The following is a 23,226-nucleotide window of genomic DNA, read 5'->3' on the forward strand; positions in this document are numbered from 1 at the left end:
CAATTAGCATAAGTATGCATCAGGAAACTGGTGCCAGCAAATGTATAGGGGTTCTGCCTATCTGCAAATATGAGCAAAGGAATATGACATACTCCCAGTTAGGTGGATGATTAGCATGCCCAAGGCCCTATTTTATGTGGTGTTGGTTTCCTCTTATAACTAGCAGGAAAGAATGAACTATCATTTTTCATGTTACAGAATAATCAGGACTCTGCTACTCCATATAAAGATTTTTTGCATTTAATCATTACATATATTATCAAGGCTTTCAGTTCAATAACAAAAAATTTTAATCATGTAAGGTCAGTATAATCTATTTATCTGTTGATAAGCCATTTCCTTACACTCAGTTCAACTCTTCACATCTTAGTTCACATTTTTTCCTCTTATGGCTGGGTAAATCCTTTATTGATTTCATCTTCAAAGTCGTATGCCATGTGTCTTGACAGAAGGAAATAAGGATTCAAAATGACAACTGTTTAAAAAAGTTTATTACACTGAGGAACTTATTAGCAAGTAGTACTTATTTCAAAACAAAGCAGTTGCACCATTCCTTTTTCCTTAATTATCTAAATTCAGCCGTCAATTGTAGTAAAAACTGCACTAACAATAATGATGTGGTATGAAGATTTAATAGAGTACATTAAACTTGCACAATTTGAGGAAGATTCAAAAAAGTCAACGGGCAAAATAGGATAACGGTATATAGACATATTTAGCTCTTATACCTAAAAATGAAGCCAAATTCTCTATACTTTCACTTTGCATTTTGCTATTAATATGCTTAAAGGTTGTAAAATATTCAAACAGAACGCCTTACAACCTTATAAAATTTTTGTATTGCTTTAACAGGATCTACAACCTATGATTCAACATATTGTTAATGCACTTCAATCTTAATTCAGTTTCCCTTAACATACAAGGCAGTTTTAATTGGATTTATGTAAATAGGATTCAAATGCACTAGACTTATGATGGAATATATTATCCTTTACATTTCCATGTACCTGTTAAATTTCCGTCCATCAGTTGATTTTCAGGCTTCAGTGATGAATCTATTTTCAATCCGTGATCAAACTAATCAATTTAAGTCCTCATATAAGTTTGCTCAAAAGTGATAATTCAGGTATTTAGTGCTTCAGTTGCATTTAAATGCTTTAAATAAAAAAGCATAAAACTTTACATTAGGTCCTCCCTGAACTGTCACTCCCCAAAGACAGTTTTAATAAGGTGAGAATTTCAAAAGCATAAATATTTTGGGAGCCAATTTAGGTACTTGAGAATTTTTAGTCAAACTAGAAAAACAAAGAGCTTTGCAAGAATTTCCTTGACTAATTTTTATACCAGTTTAAGATCCAAGTGTCTGTGATTTGCTTTTGTTCACTTAGTTGACGGGGATGGGAGAGGAGGGAAAGTGTTTGCTTATATTTTGTCTAAAGCTCTCAGATTTCCCAGAAAAATAAAAGCCCAGAGATTTGCAGACTTAATAAAATTTATTTAAATTTCATGCATTACGGTAGCTACAAGTGTAATCATATGAAACTGAAGGACAATAACTTGTGCTGTCCATACAATGTAGCCTTAAGTGAAATGAATGGGAATTCCACAGTTACAAAGAAACAAGAAGGATAAAACTCTTTAAAATTTTGAGTTCTGTAAACTGAAACAAACAGTCATGTGACTGTCAGCTTCCAGGGAAGGCAAGGGGTCACCACTATTTCATTTTACAATTGTAAAATATTTAGTTTAAGGAAAAGTATTCTGAAGAAGCTCTGAAGTTAATCCTTTAATCTAATAATGAAGATTTCCATTAATACTTTATTTCTCTTATTTCCCATTCACACTCTCTCTCATTGTTTGAACCAGGATGGCAATAGGAGATAGTCCACTTTCACCTACAACTACGTAGTGTTTTAATATTTAGCTCCTTCAAGTTGTATTGAGGAAGCTTCATTTGAAACTGGTTATGGCTTTATTTTCTCAAGAAAGCTCTTCAGTCTACACAGCTTAAATTGGCTTGATATGCAAAAATTTACAAACTGTACTTGATTCTGCACCTCCTAAATTTCAATATGTGAAAACACTTAGGGTCTTAAATAGTCTCTCTCCGTCAATTCATACAGATCTTTAAAACAGCAAGGATTATCCAGCCTTCTAACAGATAATGAACTAAGTAACTTGTAGAACTGGCACTTTTTTTAACTGGCCCAGTTTTCAGACAAAATCTAGCTCTTATAAATACCAATGCAGGCATTATTGCCACAATTACCATGTTTTTGCAACTTCCATTGATTTACTAGTTGTTAGCGTTTTCTGAAGGTAAAAATTTGATTATGCTGTACTTTTTATAAAGACATAGTATGTAGTTCTAGCATTCAAAACCAACTTACTGTGTCTACGAAATTATGTTAAGTTGACTTAGGTTTGCTGTAGATATAAACCAATGTAAAGCTAATAAAGTAGTGCCACATTTGTGGAAAGGTATTTAATTTAAAGAATGCATTAAACACCATTAGGATGGGGCAAAACATTCCTTTTATACAAACTTGGTCAGTTGTCCAATTACCTCATTTAAAAGTGTGGGGGGGGGGGGAGGAGGGAGAGAGCCTCTGAGGAGTTTAGAAATCTCCAAGTAATCCAACATTTAGAATACTTGGAAAGTTAAAAAGCTAATGCAACAGTATTACATCTGGATAAAAAACATTATTCAAAAGCAATTCCAATACCAAAAAGGATTTCAAATTGAATAGTTTATTAACATGGTAGTTGTCTTTGTAACATGTGTACACACTCACACACTGAGTGATCTGCCTGGAAAAAAGATGTCTTAATATGCCAGGGGAAATTAAACATTAAAAATCCTTTAGATTTTCATAATTATAGGCAATTATGTCCACATCACTTACAAAGCTATTGCCGAATCTTTGCAAGGAAGCAGAATTTGAGAGAAAAAACTCTTTTTGAGAAATTCAATAGTGGCATAGCAGAGCTCTCAATATGAGAAAGCTGACATAATGTGGACCTTTGCTGTGAAATTTGTCTTTGCAAAATATGGGGAGAAGTTTATCAATGGGAAGAAAATAAGAAGGCGGTGTGAAGTAGGCTTTTGCAGAGTCAATTTTCCTCACAGTATTGTGCAGGGTCGTCAAGAGAAATGCTTAGTCCTTCTCTGGAACCAGTTTCAGAACTTTTCCAATTGCAATGGTCTTACCTAAACCAAGGAGAAAGATGCTTGTGTTAGGTCTTTATTGGTGAATAATGCACTTACATCTAGAAGTGTGAAAGCTTCTAAAACGTACAGATTCCTCATGGTGTCAGAGATAATTATATATTAGAGGAAATTATTTTTCATGACAAAAAGAGTACAATAGTGTGTTAATGGGAGCAAAAGTGCCACTCTCTCACAGGAGAAATCAATGTAGATACAAATAAATTGTTCTACATTCATTTGAATTTTTGCTTGCTAAGAATCGCTTCATCATAAATGCTTTAAGTTATGCTATTCTAAATTGTACAGGTTGAAGACAACATTCGTGCAGGTTACATTCTAGGACAAGGGAGTACATGGAAGAATTTAAGTATTCAATAAGGGACAGCTCTAAAGGAGCAAAAGCATGTTATTTCAGGAAGTAATTCCAAAAGTTTTGTTATGGATGCATACAGCTGGAAGTCGACAATGAATGGCAAAACAAAGATTGCCTCAAGTCATAATATTCTGTCACCAAAAGGCATGTTTGGTTAGTGACAAGTTATCTGGGAATATTTTTCCTTCTTGTTTGAAGTTCAGCTAGCAGCTGGAGTATCAGTTGCTCCTGCACTCTGCTTTACCAGAAAGACCTGCTTCAAACTAAATGGATTTAAATAACGTAATCTTAAGTCATTTTTACTTGACGGAGATGTCATGAGAAACTTTTTGTGCAGGTATTCAATACCCAGTTATCGGCACAGGAAAACTGGGGCTGGGGAAAAGGGAACTGCTTTTCAGTGTCTGAGTCCAGCAAAGTTTGCAGAATATTATTAGGGCTTCAAGCGCCTAAAAAAATTAATCACACTTACAATTAATTGTGATTAATCACACTGTTAAACAATAATAGAATACTATTTATATAAAGGCAGCACAAATGGAAGGAGGAGACAGCATAGGAGGGAGAGAGAGAGAGAGAGAGAGAGAGAGATGCACTGCCCCTTTAGGTACGCTGACCCCACTCTAAATACACTGCCTTTTTAAGTAGAAGAGCAAGTTGAGACAGCAGCTGTTGCCAGCAAGCTTCCTCCATCCTGAGCCCTGTCGTGTCCCCAACCCTGCTCTGTGGAGATCAGGTAAAAGGATCAGGGGGTAGGGGACACCCTGACATTAGCACCCCGCCTTCCCCTCCAGCAAGCAGGAGGCTTCTGGGAGCAGCTCTAAGGCAGAGGGTAGGAGCAGCACGCAGCCTAGGTGGCGGGGGGAGGGGATGGACAGCTAAACTGCCCAGCAATTGATAGGCTGCTGGGCGGCTGCCACACAGGGAATTTAGGGGGCTGCCAGTCCACCTTGATTCCAAGCCCCCACCAGCTAGCTCCAACGGGCTGCTCTTCCTGCAAGCATTGGACAAAGCAGGCAGCTCCCAAACATTATAAGGGAGCATTGTGCAACTTTAAACAAGCATGTTCTCTACATGATCAGCAACGAACAACATTAACCAGGACGACGTTAAGTGAGAGTTACTGTATCTTTAGTATGCAATACCTGTGAATGCATTTGTATTATTAGCAGCAGCCCTGTTCTCTCCTCTCTATATACTGTACAATGGCTTATCTGTTGTGCAGTAGGAAGAATAAGGAACATTCTTCTGCAGAGAATTTTATACTAAGTACTGCAGTTAGAAAAGGGACAGCTAGTATTTCCATTTCCAGTTTCTCATTTCAATATTTTCAGCGTTTGAGATTTCTTATTCTAAGAGTAATAAGATGGTGTATATATATAGAAGCAACCTTTAATAGTTGCACAAGTACTCTTACCCTCATCTCTTAAGGTAAAACGACCCATCTGAGGGAACTCTTTGAATGTCTCAAGGCAGATGGTTCCTGCTGTCCTTAAACGGGCAATGCATACTTGATCTTGTTTCACAAAACGTGGTCGTGTCTTACTTTTTTCTCCTGATTTTTTGTCTACCAAGCAGATTAAGGCCTGCACGAGAATGAGAGGCGTTAGCAAAACACAGTATCATTGACAATTATATTTTCCCCTCAAAAACAAAGCCTCAATATTCACCAAGCCTCTTTAAAAGTACTGTCTACTTGAAATTTAGTCAATTTTGAAAAGGTAACAGTGGTTTACTTAACACTTGCTTATGAGACACTTACCCCCACCAACTTCTGTGATTTTATAATGATTTTTTTCTGCAAATACCTCTCTCCCTTGTTACTGCAGGAAAAGCTACACAAATTGACTATACTTGCATACAAAATGCTGTCAAATGCACAAGTAAACAAATTGAAAAAGGGAGAAATACCCCCCCCTTTTTTTTTTTTAAAGATAGTTTTAGGAAGATATTCAGACAAAAGTGTGACAGTGGACCATATCCTTTTATGATATCAAGTTTGAAGAAACAGTAGCATTCAGGACTCCCAAAGTGTTCAGAAGATTTATACATGATGCTTATTATTTGCTGTGTTGTGTTAATGCACCAGGGTGCAATCTGGATTGGGGACCTGTTGCACTATTTTTTGTAAAAAATTGAAAAAAAAAGTTCCTGCTCTGAAGAGCATGCTGTCTAAGTTAAAGCATTAATATAAACTCACTGTTATCTCGACTTCTTCAATACAGGTATGAATGTGCAGGACTGCATTATAACCAGGGCAGATGATGGATTTGTGCTCAATTATCACTATCTATAAAGTAATATAAGAAGTTTTATTAACTGCATTCCTCACATATTATATTCTAAAGAGGCAGAGACTAACCAGTTAAGGGCTAGCTATCACACATTTTTATCTAGAACTTCATATACATGGCATGGCATGTTTCAGAGTAGCAGCCGTGTTAGTCTGTATTCGCAAAAAGAAAAGGAGTACTTGTGGCACCTTAGAGACTAACAAATTTATTAGAGCATAAGCTTTCGTAAGCTACAGCTCACTTCATCCGAAAGCTTATGCTCAAATAAATTTGTTTAGAGACTAACAAATTTATTTGAGCATAAGCTTTCGGATGAAGTGAGCTGTAGCTTACGAAAGCTTATGCTCAAATAAATTTGTTAGTCTCTAAAGTGCCACAAGTACTCCTTTTCTTGTGGCATGTCATGTCACTGAATAAAACTTTTCAGAAACAAACAGCCAACCCCTCACTCTTGTTAGGGGACCTGAAAAATGACTGAATGTCTTATAATACAGAAGTATGCTTACTGAAAAATAACTGATCTATAAATAGGAAAATAGAATTTTGCTTTAAGATTAGGGATTTCTGAAACTTCAATTAGAATATTCACATTCGGAGTACATTTGTTCAATTCACTCATGACTTTTTTAAGCAATGATTTTAAATCTTGGATTAAGATTAAGATTTAGGAAATCACACAGTGGTAGCTGTGAAATTTCTAACTAAATTTCAAATGGTATAGCCTTGTTTAGAGTCATTCACCATCATTAGATACAAGAACCAAGGAATTACAGAACTATATTTCAGCTAGTGTACCTGGGCATCAAATGTGCGTCCAGAATGACAAAGGTTATTAGGGTCACAGAGTATAAATCCTGGAAGGATCTCCTCCTCTTCAATTCCTTTCAGTCTAATCTTTAGGTTTTCACCTGGGGCTACAGAATCAGTTTCTACGTCATCAGAAAGGATTCCAAGAACTTCCACGTTGTGCTTAAAGAAAGCAAGATTTGGGTTTTCTGATATATGAAATGTTTTACACAAACATGTTACATGCAGGTCACACTAAAAAAATCACTAACACAAAAATGTATATTAGACCTATACAGTTTGTCAGCTACATCTCTGCTTCTTCAGTTTAAATAGGTTGCACTAGGTGTATTATTATTAGGGCTGTCAATTAATTGCAGTTAACTCGCACGATTAACTCAAAAAAATTAATCATGATTAAAAAAATTAATCGCAATTAATCAGTTTTAATCACACTTAAATAATAGAATACCAATTGAAATGTATTAAATGTTTGTGGATGTTTTTCTACATTTTCAAATATATTGATTTCAATTACAACACAAAATACAAGTGTAGAGTACTCTATGTTACAAATATTTGCACTGTAAAAACAGTATTTTTCAATTCACCTCATACAAGTACTGTAGTGCAATCTCTATCATGAAAATGCAACTTACAAATGTAAATTTTTCTTACGTACCTGCGCTCAAAAAACAAAACAATGCAGAACTTCAGAGCCTACAAGTCCACTCAGTCCTATTTCTCATTCAGCCAATTGCTATGACAAACAAGTTAGTTGACATTTACGGGAAATAATGCTGCCAACTTCTTATTTACAACGTCACCAGAAAGTGAGAACAGGCGTTCGCATGGCACTTTTGTAGCCAGCATTGCAAGATATCTATGTGCCAGATATGCTGAACATTCATATGCCACTTCATGCTTCAGACGCCATTCCAGAGGACATGCTTCCATGCTGATGATGCTCATTTAAAAAATACATTAATTACATTGGTGAATGAACTCCTGGGAGAACTGTACGTCTCCGGCTCTATTTTACCCGCATTCTGCCATATATTTCATGTTATAGTAGTCTCTGATGATGACTCAGCATATGTTCATTTTAAGAACACTTTCACTGCAGATTTGACAAAACATGAAGAAGGTACAATTTGAGATTTCTAACGATAGTTACGGCACTCGACCCAAGATTTAAGAATCTGAAGTGCCTTCCAAAATCTGATTGGGATGGGGTGTGGAGCATGCTTCCGGAAGTCTTAAAGAGTAACACTCCGATGCAGAAACTACAGAACCCGAACCAAAAAAGAAAATCAACCTTCCGCTGTGGCATTTGACTCAGATGATGAAAATGAATATGCATCGGTCTGCACTGCTTTGGATTGTTATCGAGCAGAATTTGTCATCAGCATTGGCACATGTCCTCTGGAATGTTGGCTGAAGCACAAATGGACATAGGACTTTTTAGTGCATCTGGCATTTAAATATCTTGCGACACAGGATACAACAATGCTGTACGAACCCTGTTCTCACTTTCAGGTGACATTGTGAATAAGAAGCGGGCAGCATTATCTCCTGCAAATATAAACAAACTTATTTGAGCGATTGGCTGAACAAGAAGTAGGACTGTGAGGACTTGTAGGCTCTAAAGTTTTAAAACAAATTTTATTTTTGAATGCAGTAATTTTTTCTACATAATTCTACATTTTCAAATAGATTGCACCGCAGTATTTATAATAGGTGAATTGAAAAATACTATTTCTTTTATTTTTTTACAGTGCAAATATTTGTAATAAAAATATAAAGTGAGCACTGTATACTTCGTATTCTGTTATAATTGAAATATATTTGAAAATGTGGAAAATATCCCAAAATATTTAAATAAATGGTATTCTATTATTGTTTAACAATGTGATTAACCACACACTTAAACACGATTAATTTTTTTAATTGCTTGTCAGCCCTAATTATAAACTTCACAATTGTATGAAAAACTTGAGCACAGAAGGAAATTTCCTGGTATCACTCAGTTATTAAAATATAATCTAGCACTATTTTTCTGTCCAAAATTTCAATTTATACAACACTGATATATTGTATTTTAAATGTTAGTCTAGAGCAAGTTTCAAAAGGCTTCCATCATAGCAAAAGGCACATACATTTGTGGAGAAGATCATAAGCAAGAGATAAGTCTCATTCGCTTTGCAGTGTTATATATATTATATATAAAAATAAAATATTAGAACAGAACTAGTCCAAATGTCCACAACAGTCAAGTTTTAAAATTTCTCAAGAGCTTTATATTCAAAAGATGAAAAGCTAGTTTGTGCCAAGGTAACATTTTCTAACACATTTTCAGCACTCTGATAAAAAGAATCATACATCAGAATAAATGAGCGCAGTGATTTTGTTTGCAGATCACATGAGAAGATTCTGTAGAGCTTCCTAAGCAGATTAATATAAAATCAGGAGGCAGGTTTATGAATACTCTCAATCAAAACATCATATAATCTAATTTATAGACATCCCTTTATACCATAGCCTGTCCTTTGGTCTCATGCCTTCACTCACCAGTAAGGACCAGTGGGGAAGAATTAGATTAATTTGAAAAAAAGAGTAAGTGAAAAGAATAAAAGGATTCATCCTACCCAACAAAGAGTAAAAGGTTTATCACTGTTCACTTTTGTAAGGTTTTAGCTTCCTACTGCCGTGAACAGAAGTACATATCATCTGAAGTGTAAAAGGACTTATTGAAATATACAAATTTTATTTTTATGGTAACCTGCTAAAGGCATTTGCAACTTCTCAACCTCTCCCTACTAGTTCTTCTACAGAGTTACATGGGTGTCTATTAGTAGTAGTTGTGTCAAACAGTTTTGTCATGAAAAGGAAATAGCTACTTAAAGTACCTTAAGCCAAAAGGTACAAGCTCATCTGAGAATTATATCTCAAATTAGTTCTTTAAATGGTTGAGTCTTCTCCCTCTTTTCCCCTGGGGGAAAAATTGCTCAAGTTCCATAGAAGGCATATTTTAAAACATTCTTTTCTAAACCACTTGCAAATAGGAAATGCCACATATAAGAGTCCAGAGAAGTGCTCATTTTTCACCAAAATAGGCAAATTAAGTTTCAACAAGAAAAATATTCTGTTACTGATTTGAACCTTATGGAACTTTTCCCCTAAATGTTGATGAACTTGTCTTTTACTCAAATTTCAGGAGCAATTATTTTGTTCAGTGCTGTGATGATTCATTTCTTTAGTCACCTAGACCAGTAGAACAAATGCTGGTAATCTGAGCCCTAATATTGATCTAACTGGCTCTCCATGCCCTAAATTAAGGTGGGCTGGACATCAAATAGGATAGGGGTTACTATGCAAGGTAACTTTTGGAGACAGTGTCTGAAAATTTCTTTTTCATCTTGGAATCTTAATTCAAGTATAGACAGACTGTCAAAAACAAATATGATGCAACCTTCACCACCTTTGGCATTAGATTACAGAATCTACTTTTAACCACACTACTGGATACTATTCACCTAGATGGTAGCAACACAAAGCCAGCTCCTTTGTACTGTCAATTTTTACATCTTTCATGCAAAAACATGTCCCATACTATTAACTTGCAGCTGCTAATTTTCCAGAAGACGTGACATGGAAATCAGTCTAAGCATCAATGCATTTTGCATAAATACATTTCAGTTTCTAGTGTACAAGAGATTCATCTTATGTTCTGGCATGAATGCAGAGACACCCTTCATTTTCACTGACAGTCTGTTGGAACAGAAGTGGTAAAGGATTTCTCAACTTAAGCCAATAAAAACAACAGTAGTTCTCTCATAGAACATATACCTCAGCTTATATCCTTAGAATATGTTTCATTCTCACTTGAAAATGGATACAGTGTGCGAGAAAGGCGGTGACTAACCCCCAGCAGAAAAAGGATTCAACTAGGCAAAGATACCTATTCCGAAACAAACTAAAGCTCGAATAAGCCAGGCTGAGTTGATGACCCAAGTGTTACTGGAGCTTAGTAATGAAGTACAATTCTACTTCTGAATGCTTAGGAAATCAAAGATATACTCAACATCCAGAAAAAAAGTTAACTGCTAAACTCAGCTATTAAGCACTGATGTTTCCCCCCATAAATTTTCCACCAAACACCTGTCAGGGATGGTCCAGATAATACTTAGTCCAGGAGTGCAGGGGACTGGACTTGATGGCCTCGAGGTCCCTTCCAGTCCTATGATTTTAAAACATTGAATATTTTCAGAGGCAGTTATATAAAGCTGAATCCTGTTTGACACAGTGCCATATACGGAAGCGCTTAGTTCTGATCAAATTGCTTACTGTAAACCAAGTTGATTATAGCCTTAGAAACTTCTTAAATATGGAAGGTGAAAACTTGCCATACCTTGTTTGGCATCATCACAAGTTGCTGTCCTTTGCAAATAGAGCCCGATTCCAGCTTTCCCAGGACCACAGTGCCCATATCCTTTGTAAAAAAAACACACACTATTTAAAAGCTTATTTTTCTTAAAATACTGCTCTACTTTACTGTTTAATCATAAATGTAGTCAATGCAGATGTAGTCAGTGCAAATGTTGCAGTATTGCATCTAAGTTACTATTTTCCAATGAGAAAAAGCATCTAAAACATGAAAGGGTCAGCATTAGAACATGTTTAAAAGAAAATGTCACCCTTTTCAGTCAATTCAGTAGATCAAAAGGTAAATGACACCAGGCCCACCACATTTAAGACAGAACTACAGGAATCCTTTAAAAATAAAGTCAGAGTGGAATACATGGGTCATCTATTTGAAGGTAACAACTAATTTCAAATCCTAGTTTTGTTTTGTACCTTATATTTATCCACAATTGGCAGCCTGATTGGTCCATCAACTGAACGGTTGAAGTTTGGCAAATTATCCAGATATGGAATAAATGGTAACCCGCTAAAAGAGTAAAAATATTTATTTAAAACAAACATTTCACTTTGGCTAAACTTTAAACTAACTGTATGGCTTATTCATTATAAGTCAATGAAAGGATTTCAGCCAAACACAGCAGAGGGAAAGAACTTTAACCTCTAAAGAATGAAATCCTTAACATCACCAACTTGTGTATGTTAACATAGATCAACCGTGCTGGTGCAAAGTGATTATACTGCTTACATTCACACCATTTAATTTTAAAACCACATTACAAGCATTTTTTAGAACAGTTCATTAGTCCATTGAGACTCTTGCTAGATAGATATGCTAAATCTGTTCCAGGAGTGTGAACATAATAGTCTAGTTTTCACAGTGGTTTTCATTGGTTTAATTGCCTTGAGCCATATCAGCAAACATAGCATTAAATGACTATGAGCTGTGTCCACAATCTTATTAGGGTTCTACACAGATTATTCTCATCAAACTGTTTTTCACCCTGGCCCCACACACTCAACGTGAAATGACTGGAAAATTCAAGTGGCAGTACAACACTTTCAAGATCTCAAAAGGCAAGGAAAATATTTGTTATGGTCTGTGGTAACCTTTAACTCAATATACAACAGAAATAGGGCTTTTGTAGCAAATTCTCTTCAACAGTGCCCAAATGCTTCTGCTTTACTTCTTGGTCATATTGTTTTCTATTTCCTTTGCAATGATAGTCTTCTCTCACGTATACGTTAGTCAATCATATTGGATCGGACTACAAGTTACAAACCTATACTTCCACCTAGCTTTACTGTATTACTGCCTATTAATGAACTATTACTATTTCCCCAACATGTTAACACTAAGTTACTTACATATACCAAGGACAGAAATCAGATTGCTCTTTAAGATTTGCTCCAGTCAGTCCCGAGCAGGGCATAAAATGAATATCTTTTTTGGGATTGAAGCCAACTTTCTTCAAAAATGGCACCAGCTTCTCTTTACATTCTTCATATCTATTAAAAATTGACATGCATCTCAATCATGTTGAATTAAGAAATTCCAGTAAAGTTCTATTTTTCTATTTGAAATCTAATATTACAATAAAAATTAAAAAGAAATCTTGCTGATTAGATCAATATTCCGGATTTCATCAAGTTTACTGGAAGTGACTTGCCAATCAATTTGCCACATGCAGCTACTTTAGCAATGTGTGCTGAATGCCCCCACCCCCAACAAGATGGGGAATAAGAAAGAAAGTCTAATATAAATGTGCCAAATGCCCTCTTAGCTTAGTTCCTGGAGTTATTCAAATTATTGTTGAAGTAGATGAAAATCTGGCAAACTGACTTCTCTCTCTCTCTCTCATATATATACACATTTTTTTCCACACACACACACACACACTCTCTCTCTCTCTCTCTCTCTAAGTTTCAAGGCATTTAAAGTTTTCCTAACTCTCAATTGATATTAGAGCTTGTGCTTTGTTAGACATACATGCACAACAAACTGTTAAAATACATAATTATCTACTTTGCCAGTGGATGCTCTGCAGATTATGCCTGTATTTCCAGAACCACCATCCTTCCACTCAAGTATCAAATGAGGCTTTGGCAAAAAACAGCCCTAGTTGGAAACTGTTGTAGCTTGTAGTTCAGCTATAGTTAATTACATGAAAATATTGAAAAAAAATTTACTTCATAGCAACACTCACCTTTCATTACTCCAGTTTACAGTTGGATCATCCATTTTATTAATAAGAACTATTAAATGTTTTACACCTGCTGTTTTTGCTAACATGGCATGTTCTCTTGTTTGTCCCCCTTTTTCAAATCCAGTTTCAAACTCTCCTTTTCTTGCAGAAATAACCTAAATTTTAAAAAAGTGTTTAATATTAAAAACAACAACAAAAAAACAACAACTTAAGAATTCGAATTATTCTCACTTATTCTGCAATTAAATCAAAAGGACAATGCATGATTTACAGCCTTACATTCAACAGTGCAATAAATCCTGAACACACAAACAACATACCACAATCTAACTCAAAATCATTTAACAGTGCTGACATTAGAAGCTGAGTAACAGTGGACCTATCAGAACTGAATTAAATACAAATATTACTAGATTGCTACATTAAGATTTGAAAATTTCAGAGACCACAACTTACGAGATATTCTTATATATGCAATTCTGATCTAGCTATTTGTAGCAATACCATTATGTGTAGATGTCCAATTTGTTTTTCTTACCAACACAGCCAGATCAGCTTGAGAAGCCCCGCCAATCATATTTGGAACAAAGCTCTTATGCCCTGGGGCATCTAGGATTGTGAAGTGTTTCTTCTCTGTTTCAAAATAGGCACGGCCCACTTCTACTGTTTTACCTTTGTCTCGTTCTTCTTGATTTGTGTCTAAGGCCCAAGATAGGTACCTGCAAAAATACATTATTCTAGTTCTGTATTAATATTTACTACACTAATATTTTGGTTTTCTTTAAAACATTGTTTATGAAAAACAGTCCGACTGCCTCAACAACACTGACAACTTTATAAGCATTTCTAAGATTGTGGCATATAGATGTAAGATTTTGTACAGACAGGACACCCTTGTAGTGCTAAATCGTTACTACAACAACAACATATAGCATCAAACTAATTATACTTCTGTGATGGCTAAGAAGATACTTTTCAGAGTAGCAGCCATGTTAGTCTGTATTCGCAAAAAGAAAAGGAGTACTTGTGGCACCTTAGAGACTAACAAATTTATTAGAGCATAAGCTTTCGTGAGCTACAGCTCACTTCATCGGATGCTATTCCAAACCCTTACTTTCATGTCTTAATTCCCTGACGTTATGTTTTGAGCACATACATACACTTCATGCTTTTCCTCAGCTTAGAGATAAATTGCTATCTGAAGAAACTCCAAAAGATTAATGGTCAACTTTATAATGGAAAAAAGTTTCAATGTTTTTTTTCCCTTTTATGCACAGGTAACAAAACTGTTTTTTTGACCTGGTACATACAATCCTTCCTAGAGAACGTGTGCTTTATTAAGTTTAAAAAAAAAAAGTTAGTTATGAAATAAATAGGACCTTATAAATGGCATCAAAAAAATTACAGGAAGTTTGAGGTTTCTAGTGCCTACGATTTCAATTTTTGCCCACTCAAGAGAGCTCACTGCTCTTAGGTGCAATTTTGTACACTTTCATATACATGCTCTTCTAGGCATTCAAATGTGATTGCCAATGCAGAGTCAAATAAATATACCTTTGCTTCAACTTTCTTTCATATTCACCACGCACTCCACTTCCAAGTCCCCAAAACTGTTGTCAATATCAGAACAGATTTCACATGACTGGAAGTTCAGTTATTTTTCCCAGTGCATCAATTAATATCTTAATCCTTTAATGCTAACACCAGGTTGGTATACAATATTCCATGTGACAAACAGGGACAGAGTTAAAATTGGTATGACTACTGTAATTCTTCATCCAATGAAGTGAGCTGTAGTTCACGAAAGCTTATGCTCAAATAAATTTGTTAGTCTCTAAGGTGCCACAAGTACTCCTTTTCTTTTTTCTCTATTTTCTAACTTATGCATAAAATCATCATAATTTCATATTTAATTATTGGTAAAGAATGGAAGTATGTGTTGACCCAAACTAGGTGATGCAATTATAAAGTCCTTGTTTCAATAGGGAATCTTATAGTTTCAAATAAACGCTTATTTGACAAAGGTAAATGAAGAAAACACTACTCCAATCCATTGTTCATGTTGTGGCAAAGATTTGAGCTGTAGAGACAGTTGTTTCTTCAATAATGTTTTAATAGTCCCTATTTACTACCTGTATTATAAGTGGGTAGAACCTTGTCCTGGATATAAGGCAGATCTGATGCCCTCTAGGAAGAGCAAAAACTATGACACACACACACCTGGTAAAAAGACAGGTTTTGAGAGACCCAAACCTGAGATGATCTGTTCACCCCCAGTAATTGGTGTGCTACAACATGTAGCAGGAATTGCTAGGATCTCCTACTATACCCCTTTCAATAAACAAATGTTAAAGTTATTTTCTTGACAGAAAGAAGAGATATTCTTTGTCATCTGAAAAGACGATTTCATGATCTCCCAAGGGGGCATACTACGGGAAGCCAGCTCTTGCTTCTGAATCAGTTTTCTAGATCTCAAAGGTGAGCATGTAGACATAGATTCAAGCTTTTTTGGGGGAGGGAGTGAGGAATGGACGGGGAAAAAAAGACAGGTACTTACCTGTATTGTAGCCGTTTGAGATGTGTGCAGACATGTATGCTACTCCAGCTTTAGTGCGCCAGGCATGTACAACCTGAGTAGAACACACATATCTGCACCCACATCTTGAAGAACAGCAGTTACAAATACAAGTAAACTTTTTTCTTCTTCAAGTGGTAGCACATGTATATTCCACTCAGGTGACTCACAAGCAGTTTCAGTAGGCAATGAACAATGACTGCAGAACTTCTGTCCCACAGTTTGCATCTGACCTAGATGATGTAGTGATAGCATAAAGTTTGGTAAAAGTATGCACGGAAGACCATTTAGCATCCCTACAAATGTCCAATATTGAAGCATGACTGAGAAACGAGATCATTGTCACCTGGGCTCTCACCGAATGAGCCTGTAGAGTCTGTGGGGTGTAGTCTGAGCTACTCCAAAAACCATGATCTGGAAATCTGCATGGAGATCAGCTGACTTTTCATCCAGTCCGCATAGGAGACCAAAAAAAATATTTGAGGTGGTGAATTAAATGGTTTAGTGCTTTCCAGAGGGATGTATAGTGGTGGTTAGCATTCTAACATATAGAGATACTACTCATTTGCATTTGAGTGTGGCTTAGGAAAGTATATAGTCAAGTAAATAACCTGATTAAGGTGAAACTATGAAATCACCCTAGACAAAAACTTTGGATGTGGTTTTAAGGACACTGTCTTTGAAAAACTGACTAAAAAGAGGTTTGTAATTTGCTGATTTCTTGCAGATGTTACAACCACAGGAGTGTCTCCCTTCTCCCAAACGATAGCCTACAAGTAGGTTGTCATCAGCTCAAATGGAGGAGCCATGAGGGTGGCCAGCACAGTATTCAAGTCCCACAATAGGTTCACTTCCTTCACAGGAGGAAACAGAAATACCTTTCAGAAAGTTCACTGCCATGGAGTTAGTGTAAAGGGTAGTCCAAAATGTCCTGAACATGAGCCAACATGGGCTGAATTTCCTTAGATATCAACCAAACCGAAAAATGCATCCACTTAACCAAAGAAGGAGATCTAATAGATGGTTTTCTACTATTAAGTAGGATCCTCTGAATTGCTTCTGAAAATTACCTTTCTTTCTCCTCTTGCCATGTCCAGTGTGAACTGAGGACTTGTTCCTCAGAAATGCCTCTCTCTAACCAATTGTCTAGGAACAGAAAGATATGAATTCCCCTCCTTCTCAGATAGGCTGCTGTTACCATTGTCATGCATTTGGTAAAGATGCACAAGGCTGACGATGGTGAGAGGTGAGAACTGTGTACCGATAAAGTTGATTCGAGACAAGAAATCTCATAAATTGCCTGAGGTCTGGGAAAATTGCTACATGGAAATAGGTGTCCTAAAGACAGAGAACAAACCCATCATTGTGATTCAATGTGGGGGAAAAAGCAGCCAGGATAAACATGCAGAATCTCAAACTTGAATTGTTGAGATCGCAGAGACTGAGGATAGGTCTCACCCCTTCCTTGGACTTGGGGATCAGGAAATACCGAGAGCAGAATACCTTTTTCAGATGAAAAGAAGGAACACCTCCTCTATAACTTCCAGAGCGCACACAGTCTGAAAAGGCTGAAGAAGCAGTTACACATGAGAGGGGTCCCTCAAAAGGAATGGGGAAAAGGCCTGATGTATAGTAAAGCCGAAGACATACCTCTCAATTTTTAAGCCTTTTAACGTGTGGCACGTAACTGAAATATTTGACCACAGACAAAATCTCTGTTTCACATTTCAGTTGCACATCATGCCATATTTTAAGTTTAAAACTTGTTTTTAAAAGATGTTCCCTCACTTTATAACTCAAAGCATTTCTGAAACAGGATATGGATGGGGAAGAAGGTGTCTGCCCAGAATACTCAGGATTTTGTTAGAGGGGCCCTATGTGGTTTTATCATGGGATTCTAATGGAAAAGGTGGTCCCTGCATAGGCTTACCTCAATACAATTAATTCATGCCACCTTCTATCTCTCTACCTTGTCCAAATACAATTCAGGTCAAAAATCTACCTCTCTGCATTACTTCATAGCTACTGCCTCTAATGAGGTCCACTTCTGCTGCAGCCCTCTCTATCCCCTCCAAGAAGCAGGAGACGCTTCTGAGAGGGTACACAGCCACCCAGAAACTGTTGGCGGAGGAAGGAGGCAGCAAGGTGGCTCTTCACAGCCTGGGAGGCTAACAGTTCAGGGCCCTATTTCATTCACTCACCCCATTAGTTGAAGAGCTTTGTGATCCAGCCTGCTCCCTCCCTCCAGAGCTTTCCTCCCTCTGACTCCTCTTTCATACAGTACTTATAGGGGAAGGATAGAAATACGCAAGACGACCCCTTGCTGTCTGAGGATGGTTTCCTTCTTCCATCAACCCTACCAGTCAGCTGCTATTGTGCAACACCACAAATTAAGGCAATATTCTGTACGATATGGAAACAAAATCTGCTCGAGCATGGAATGCACTGCATAATGTAGCACACATCAAATCCCTGGCTGGAAAAAACAAAAGGAACCAAATACTATAAGGAAAACTTCAAAACAGTCTCCTCTCAGGAGCTAAAAAAGGATGCCATGTTATAGTCTTAGGTAAAATTCATACCAGGTTTCTCTGTTTTTCTCTTTAGCTTCTCTTTCATATTTCTCAAGTGTTCTTTTGTCAACCATTCCTGTTAAGTACCTGGGGTGTGGGGAGCGGGGGAAAAAAGACATTTTACATTAACTACATGGCAACTAAATTTCTATTCAAATGGAGTACATCAGCAGTTCTCAAATGTGGCTCGGGACACAAAAATGGGTCATGACCTCCTTTTAATGGGGTGACCAGGGCTGGCGTTAGACTTGCTAGGACCCAGAGCCGAAGCCGAAGCCGAAGCCCGAGCTCCACTGCCTGGAGATGAAGCTGCAGCCTGAGGGCTTCAGGCCTAGATGGTGGGGCACAGGTTACAGGCCCCCCTGCCTGGGGTGGTGGGGCTCGAGCAGGCTCATGCTTTGGCCCCCCCTCTGGTGTCATGTAGTAATTTTTGTTGTCAGAAGGAGGTCGTGGTGCAATGAAGTTTGAGAACCCCTGGAGTATATGATCTGATTACTTTGTAGATCTGAGGTATGGTCTGAAAACGGTAACAATGGAATTTCTGCTCTCAGAAGAGCAGTTCCATAATTCAAAAAGTAAGGCATGGCTATCTGTTAAGAAAGTAAAGGGCAAACAAGGCATAAGCCTACCTACTATATGAGCTCCACAATTTAAAAGGTATACAAATGACATTCTTAAAAACAAAAAAATAGAAAGTTGTACATTTTAAAATGCTTCAATTTAATACATTTTAAAAGGATACAAAATCTAATATATTCGTTTCACATACATGACCGCCCAAGGAACGGTCTTCATTTAGAACGTCTTTTAATCAAGCAAGTACTATTTTTCTGGACTGTTTTAAAACAAGTGTTTAAAGGAAAATATACACATACACAGAGACATCCATAGTTAGAATAGAACAGTTACGGAAGATTGGATTTGTCAAAACTTCCAATTTATTTGTTAAATCTTAAAACAAATAAATATTAGAGACAATAAAACCATGTACAAGAGACACAAAAGGAGAAAAGGAAAAGAGGTATCAGCAACTAAAAGCATTGTATTCTAAACCAAACCAGATCACAAGTGACTGAGTCAATGCCCATAGAACTACAAAATGGTAATAGAAATCAGAAACCTTGGCATATAAGTTTACATAAAAGAAAAATGCTAACAGTTGGGTGAAGGCTGAAGACAGATACCTTTGACCAGCGCCTTCTTAAATTGGCAAGGAAAGGAAAATTGCATTTTTCCACAGATCTTTTGCATATTAAAAGCCTAGAGATCTATATTAGATACCCTTTGTATAATACCAACATATCAGTTATGTTGCTTTTCCTTAAAGCTTCAATCTGATCTTTTAATGGTGAGAGTGGGTCTGTTACTTTAGAAAGGAAACTAGTAAATGGGGAAATTGTAGCAGCATTCAGAATAATTAATGGCTGAGAGAAGGTACAACAGACACTATTTTACTTTTTCTCCTAATAAAAAAGGGATATGCAACAAAATTTTAAAAGGCATATTTTTTTTTAAAACACTACAGAACTAACTTATGGAACTAATTGACACAAAGTACAGACACAGAACTTTTAAAAATTAACACCTAAATAGATAATGAGTGCTTCCAATGACAGAGATTAAAATATACTCTTGTGGTTTAAGAGTGTGACATCGTGCGGCATAGTAAAAGCCAATTTCTAAAAGGCTGGCCTTATGAAAACACTTCTCCTATAGGAAAGTTCTTCCAGATTTATTCAGTACATGTTTAATTTATATAAAGAAAACTGAATTTATAATCTGGAATTATTTAAAATCAATATCTGGATTTCAATATATGAATAATGATAATGATAATATCAGAGGCTGAGCATATTCAAATTAAAAGTTTTAAAAGTCTCATAGGACAAAATTTAACAAGAGACTAATCAATCTGAATATCAGTTTTAAAGAACGGCTCTCAGAAAAAATGGAATCTAATATTCTAAAGTAATTTTTATTTAGTAAAATATGCCTTTGTACAGTTATGCTTTCGTTAAGTAAATGACACTCCTGGGCAATGAGACTGGAACACTGAAGCTAACAAATCAAAGACAATGACTTTCTAAATTAATAGACCTGGAGGAGTATTTCATTAAAACAAAAAACAGTCTATGCTCGCTAAAACCAAATCAATCATACCATTTATTTCCCACGTGTTATAATTCACAATATTAAAGATTGTAACAGTTTAAAGAAATCTTATTTTTAAAAATTACGTACATTATTTGTCCTCCAATGGTTGATTTACCAGCATCTAACAAACATACAAAACAAAGATACTTTACAAAGTCATTTCGTCTTAAGTATTAAAAAAAATAAAATAAAAAATAAAATAAAAAAGAGAAAGTTAGGTCCATCAAACCCATTTCATGACAATATAGCATAGTTTTGAAGGACACGTTTTCTAGTAATTTGTCCTGTTTTGTTTTAAAATGCCCCAATGGAGTGTCTACAACTTCTCTTGAACGATTATTCCCCAATTTAAGATTTCATTGTCTGTACAATATATTCAGTCTATATTTTCCCCATCACCAGTAATAATTATTTTCCATCTTTCATCCTTCACTTTTTTTGATTGTCTAAAAACACTTAAGAGTGGGACAGTGGCATATAAGTATTTCTCTCAATTTCTGGTCAACTCCTCCTTTTCTGTTGCTTCTCTCTGAATTCTCCAATTTGTTAATATCATTTTGGTTCTGTAGCACCAATATTTCAGGTATGGTTTTACCAGAAATGGATTAAAAGAAAACATTTTCCTGCAAAGGATTTTTTGTTTTTTTGCAGAAGAGGTTTTTGGGTAGTCTTCAGCTAACCTACCAAGCCAAGAAAAATGCCAAGCAGATCCCCACCTGAGGCCATAAGGATGGATATTATTTTGACCAAGAGAACACAGGTTTTCTATACTCTTTTCTTAAATGTTACTTCACTATTTTAAAAATAAGCAGCATTATTAAAACAAGATGGTAGCATCACCTCAAAGCAGGATGCACACTTTCATTTCCCTAGAAAGGAGCAGATTTATTTCTCGCAAGGAACAAGAGCCCAGAAATTGCTCTACATATACAGCACCTGCTATGCAGTGGGTGAGAGAGAGGCCATCCATGATCATTCTAAAGAATGTCATAAAATTGAACAGCAGCAGCATTTTTGTAAAAGAAAGAAAATGGTATTTCAGATATCAATTTTTATATTAAGTAGCATCAGAATATGATACTGAAAGTTATCAATGATCATTAATCTATGATGGGGTTATTCATGCAACCTAATTATTCTAGGCAAGTAAAGCCTCTGTCCCAAGGATTCAAATCTTCAGCCAAAATTGTACATAATAGTCTAGTTCTATTAGATTTCAAAGAAATATTACTAATATTTGTCGTCAACCTTATTTAAAAATTATTCTGCCAATTCTAGAAACCTGTTAACCTAGAAAGGGAGAACGAAAAAATCACAATTTGGATTCATTAAAGGGCAGAGTTATACAAGAACTCATCATTGTATTATCAGAAATCTCTATCTCTTGTCTTGAGTTGTTTATCTGTAACTTACCTACATGCCCAATGAATACTACATTTACATGTTCTTTTTTAGGAGCACCTGGTGGTGCTACTACAGATTTAGGTTTTGGTATTTCCTCCTCTTCCTCCATCATTTCCTGGGCACTCTCCTCAGTATGCCCTGCATCTCCTGATGGGCCACCTCCCAGCTCTGCTTCACATGTTTCTTCTTTGTGATCCCATGATTCTTCAGGGGACATTTCTGTCTCTCCATTTTCTACTAGAATGAAATGAAGTACATTCAAATAAATTAAGAATGTAACTCAGAAAAGCTAGTTAATATTTTTACTCTAGCAATAACTAACTAATTGTTTTTTTTTTAAAATCAAGATGCAACTTTTCTGCTCCTCATATTCAGTTTGTGTATGTCCTATTATGCAAAGCAGGTAATCTGCTTTGTTTGAAATGGATATTACCGCCAGCATTCAAGCAAGCTTGTCTGCCGATATCAGAAAATTATGACTCTCAGGGATTGAAGAGACTTCCATTTTAACAAAGCAACATTTTTTATGGGGAAAAAGAAAACCCAAACAGACTTAGAATAGGATAATGGTCAACTATAGACTAATATTTGTAATGAAAATTGCACTGAAGACCACCACAATTTTAGTAGGAAAAGGGAACTCTGCATACAAATTCAGGAAAAATATGCCATCTTTACACTCAACACATTATGACTTATTTCGCTTACTCAAAAGGGAGCATGCCATGGCATGAAATATTGAGACTATTTTATAATTTGAAGTAATGACTGTATTGCAGAAAGGAAGTGGAGAAAATGCAGCATATTCTTATTCAGTGTCCAAATAATCCCACTACATCTGCCATCACAAAATTTACTGCAGTGGCATTTTAGTGTCCCATTAAGTCTCTTTTCTGATTCAGGCACACAGCAGTGATACTGAGAGTTTTGTACCAACCAAACTGCAAAGGCACAATTAAGGCAACCTTCAATTTAGCTAACAATAAATCAACCCAAGTGATATTAGAAACTGTGAATGGCCATGTCTTACCAACTGGTTCTGAGACTTCCATACTAACAGCAACATTTGAACCTAAACAAAAAATTGAGGCATTATGTACTTTTGCTTAATGTGAAGCCAGCAATATCAAACAACCAACTTTGGAATAACACCATGAACACTTTAATACTGCAATTACTAAAAATATCTATTTTTCTTAATCACATTTATTGGTGCTACAACAGATT

The 23,226-nt window shown here is 36.1% G+C and overlaps 1 protein-coding gene across 4 annotated transcripts in view; it reads right to left on the reverse strand.

Moving 5' to 3' along the window:
• Positions 1-473: 473 nt before the first annotated feature.
• The window catches only part of GSPT1 (G1 to S phase transition 1), a 36,720-nt gene continuing 13,967 nt past the window's right edge, over positions 474-23,226 (reverse strand). For 2 of the 4 annotated variants that reach the window (XM_038418855.1, XM_043494135.1), the window contains exons 3-15: positions 23,030-23,071; positions 22,009-22,236; positions 20,683-20,716; positions 18,451-18,528; positions 13,832-14,012; positions 13,294-13,448; positions 12,455-12,595; positions 11,522-11,615; positions 11,076-11,156; positions 6,674-6,847; positions 5,785-5,874; positions 5,002-5,170; positions 474-3,211 (exon numbers count right to left, since the gene is read on the reverse strand). In XM_038418855.1, the coding sequence (XP_038274783.1) occupies positions 3,159-3,211; positions 5,002-5,170; positions 5,785-5,874; positions 6,674-6,847; positions 11,076-11,156; positions 11,522-11,615; positions 12,455-12,595; positions 13,294-13,448; positions 13,832-14,012; positions 18,451-18,528; positions 20,683-20,716; positions 22,009-22,236; positions 23,030-23,071 (1,520 nt within the window). In that variant the 3' untranslated portion in view covers positions 474-3,158. The remainder of the gene's footprint in view (positions 3,212-5,001; positions 5,171-5,784; positions 5,875-6,673; positions 6,848-11,075; positions 11,157-11,521; positions 11,616-12,454; positions 12,596-13,293; positions 13,449-13,831; positions 14,013-18,450; positions 18,529-20,682; positions 20,717-22,008; positions 22,237-23,029; positions 23,072-23,226) is intronic. The other 2 variants (XM_038418856.2, XM_043494136.1) reach the window with 1 other exon arrangement.

This window comes from Dermochelys coriacea, chromosome 10 (assembly GCF_009764565.3).
Source record: "Dermochelys coriacea isolate rDerCor1 chromosome 10, rDerCor1.pri.v4, whole genome shotgun sequence".
Taxonomy (NCBI): domain Eukaryota; kingdom Metazoa; phylum Chordata; order Testudines; family Dermochelyidae; genus Dermochelys; species Dermochelys coriacea.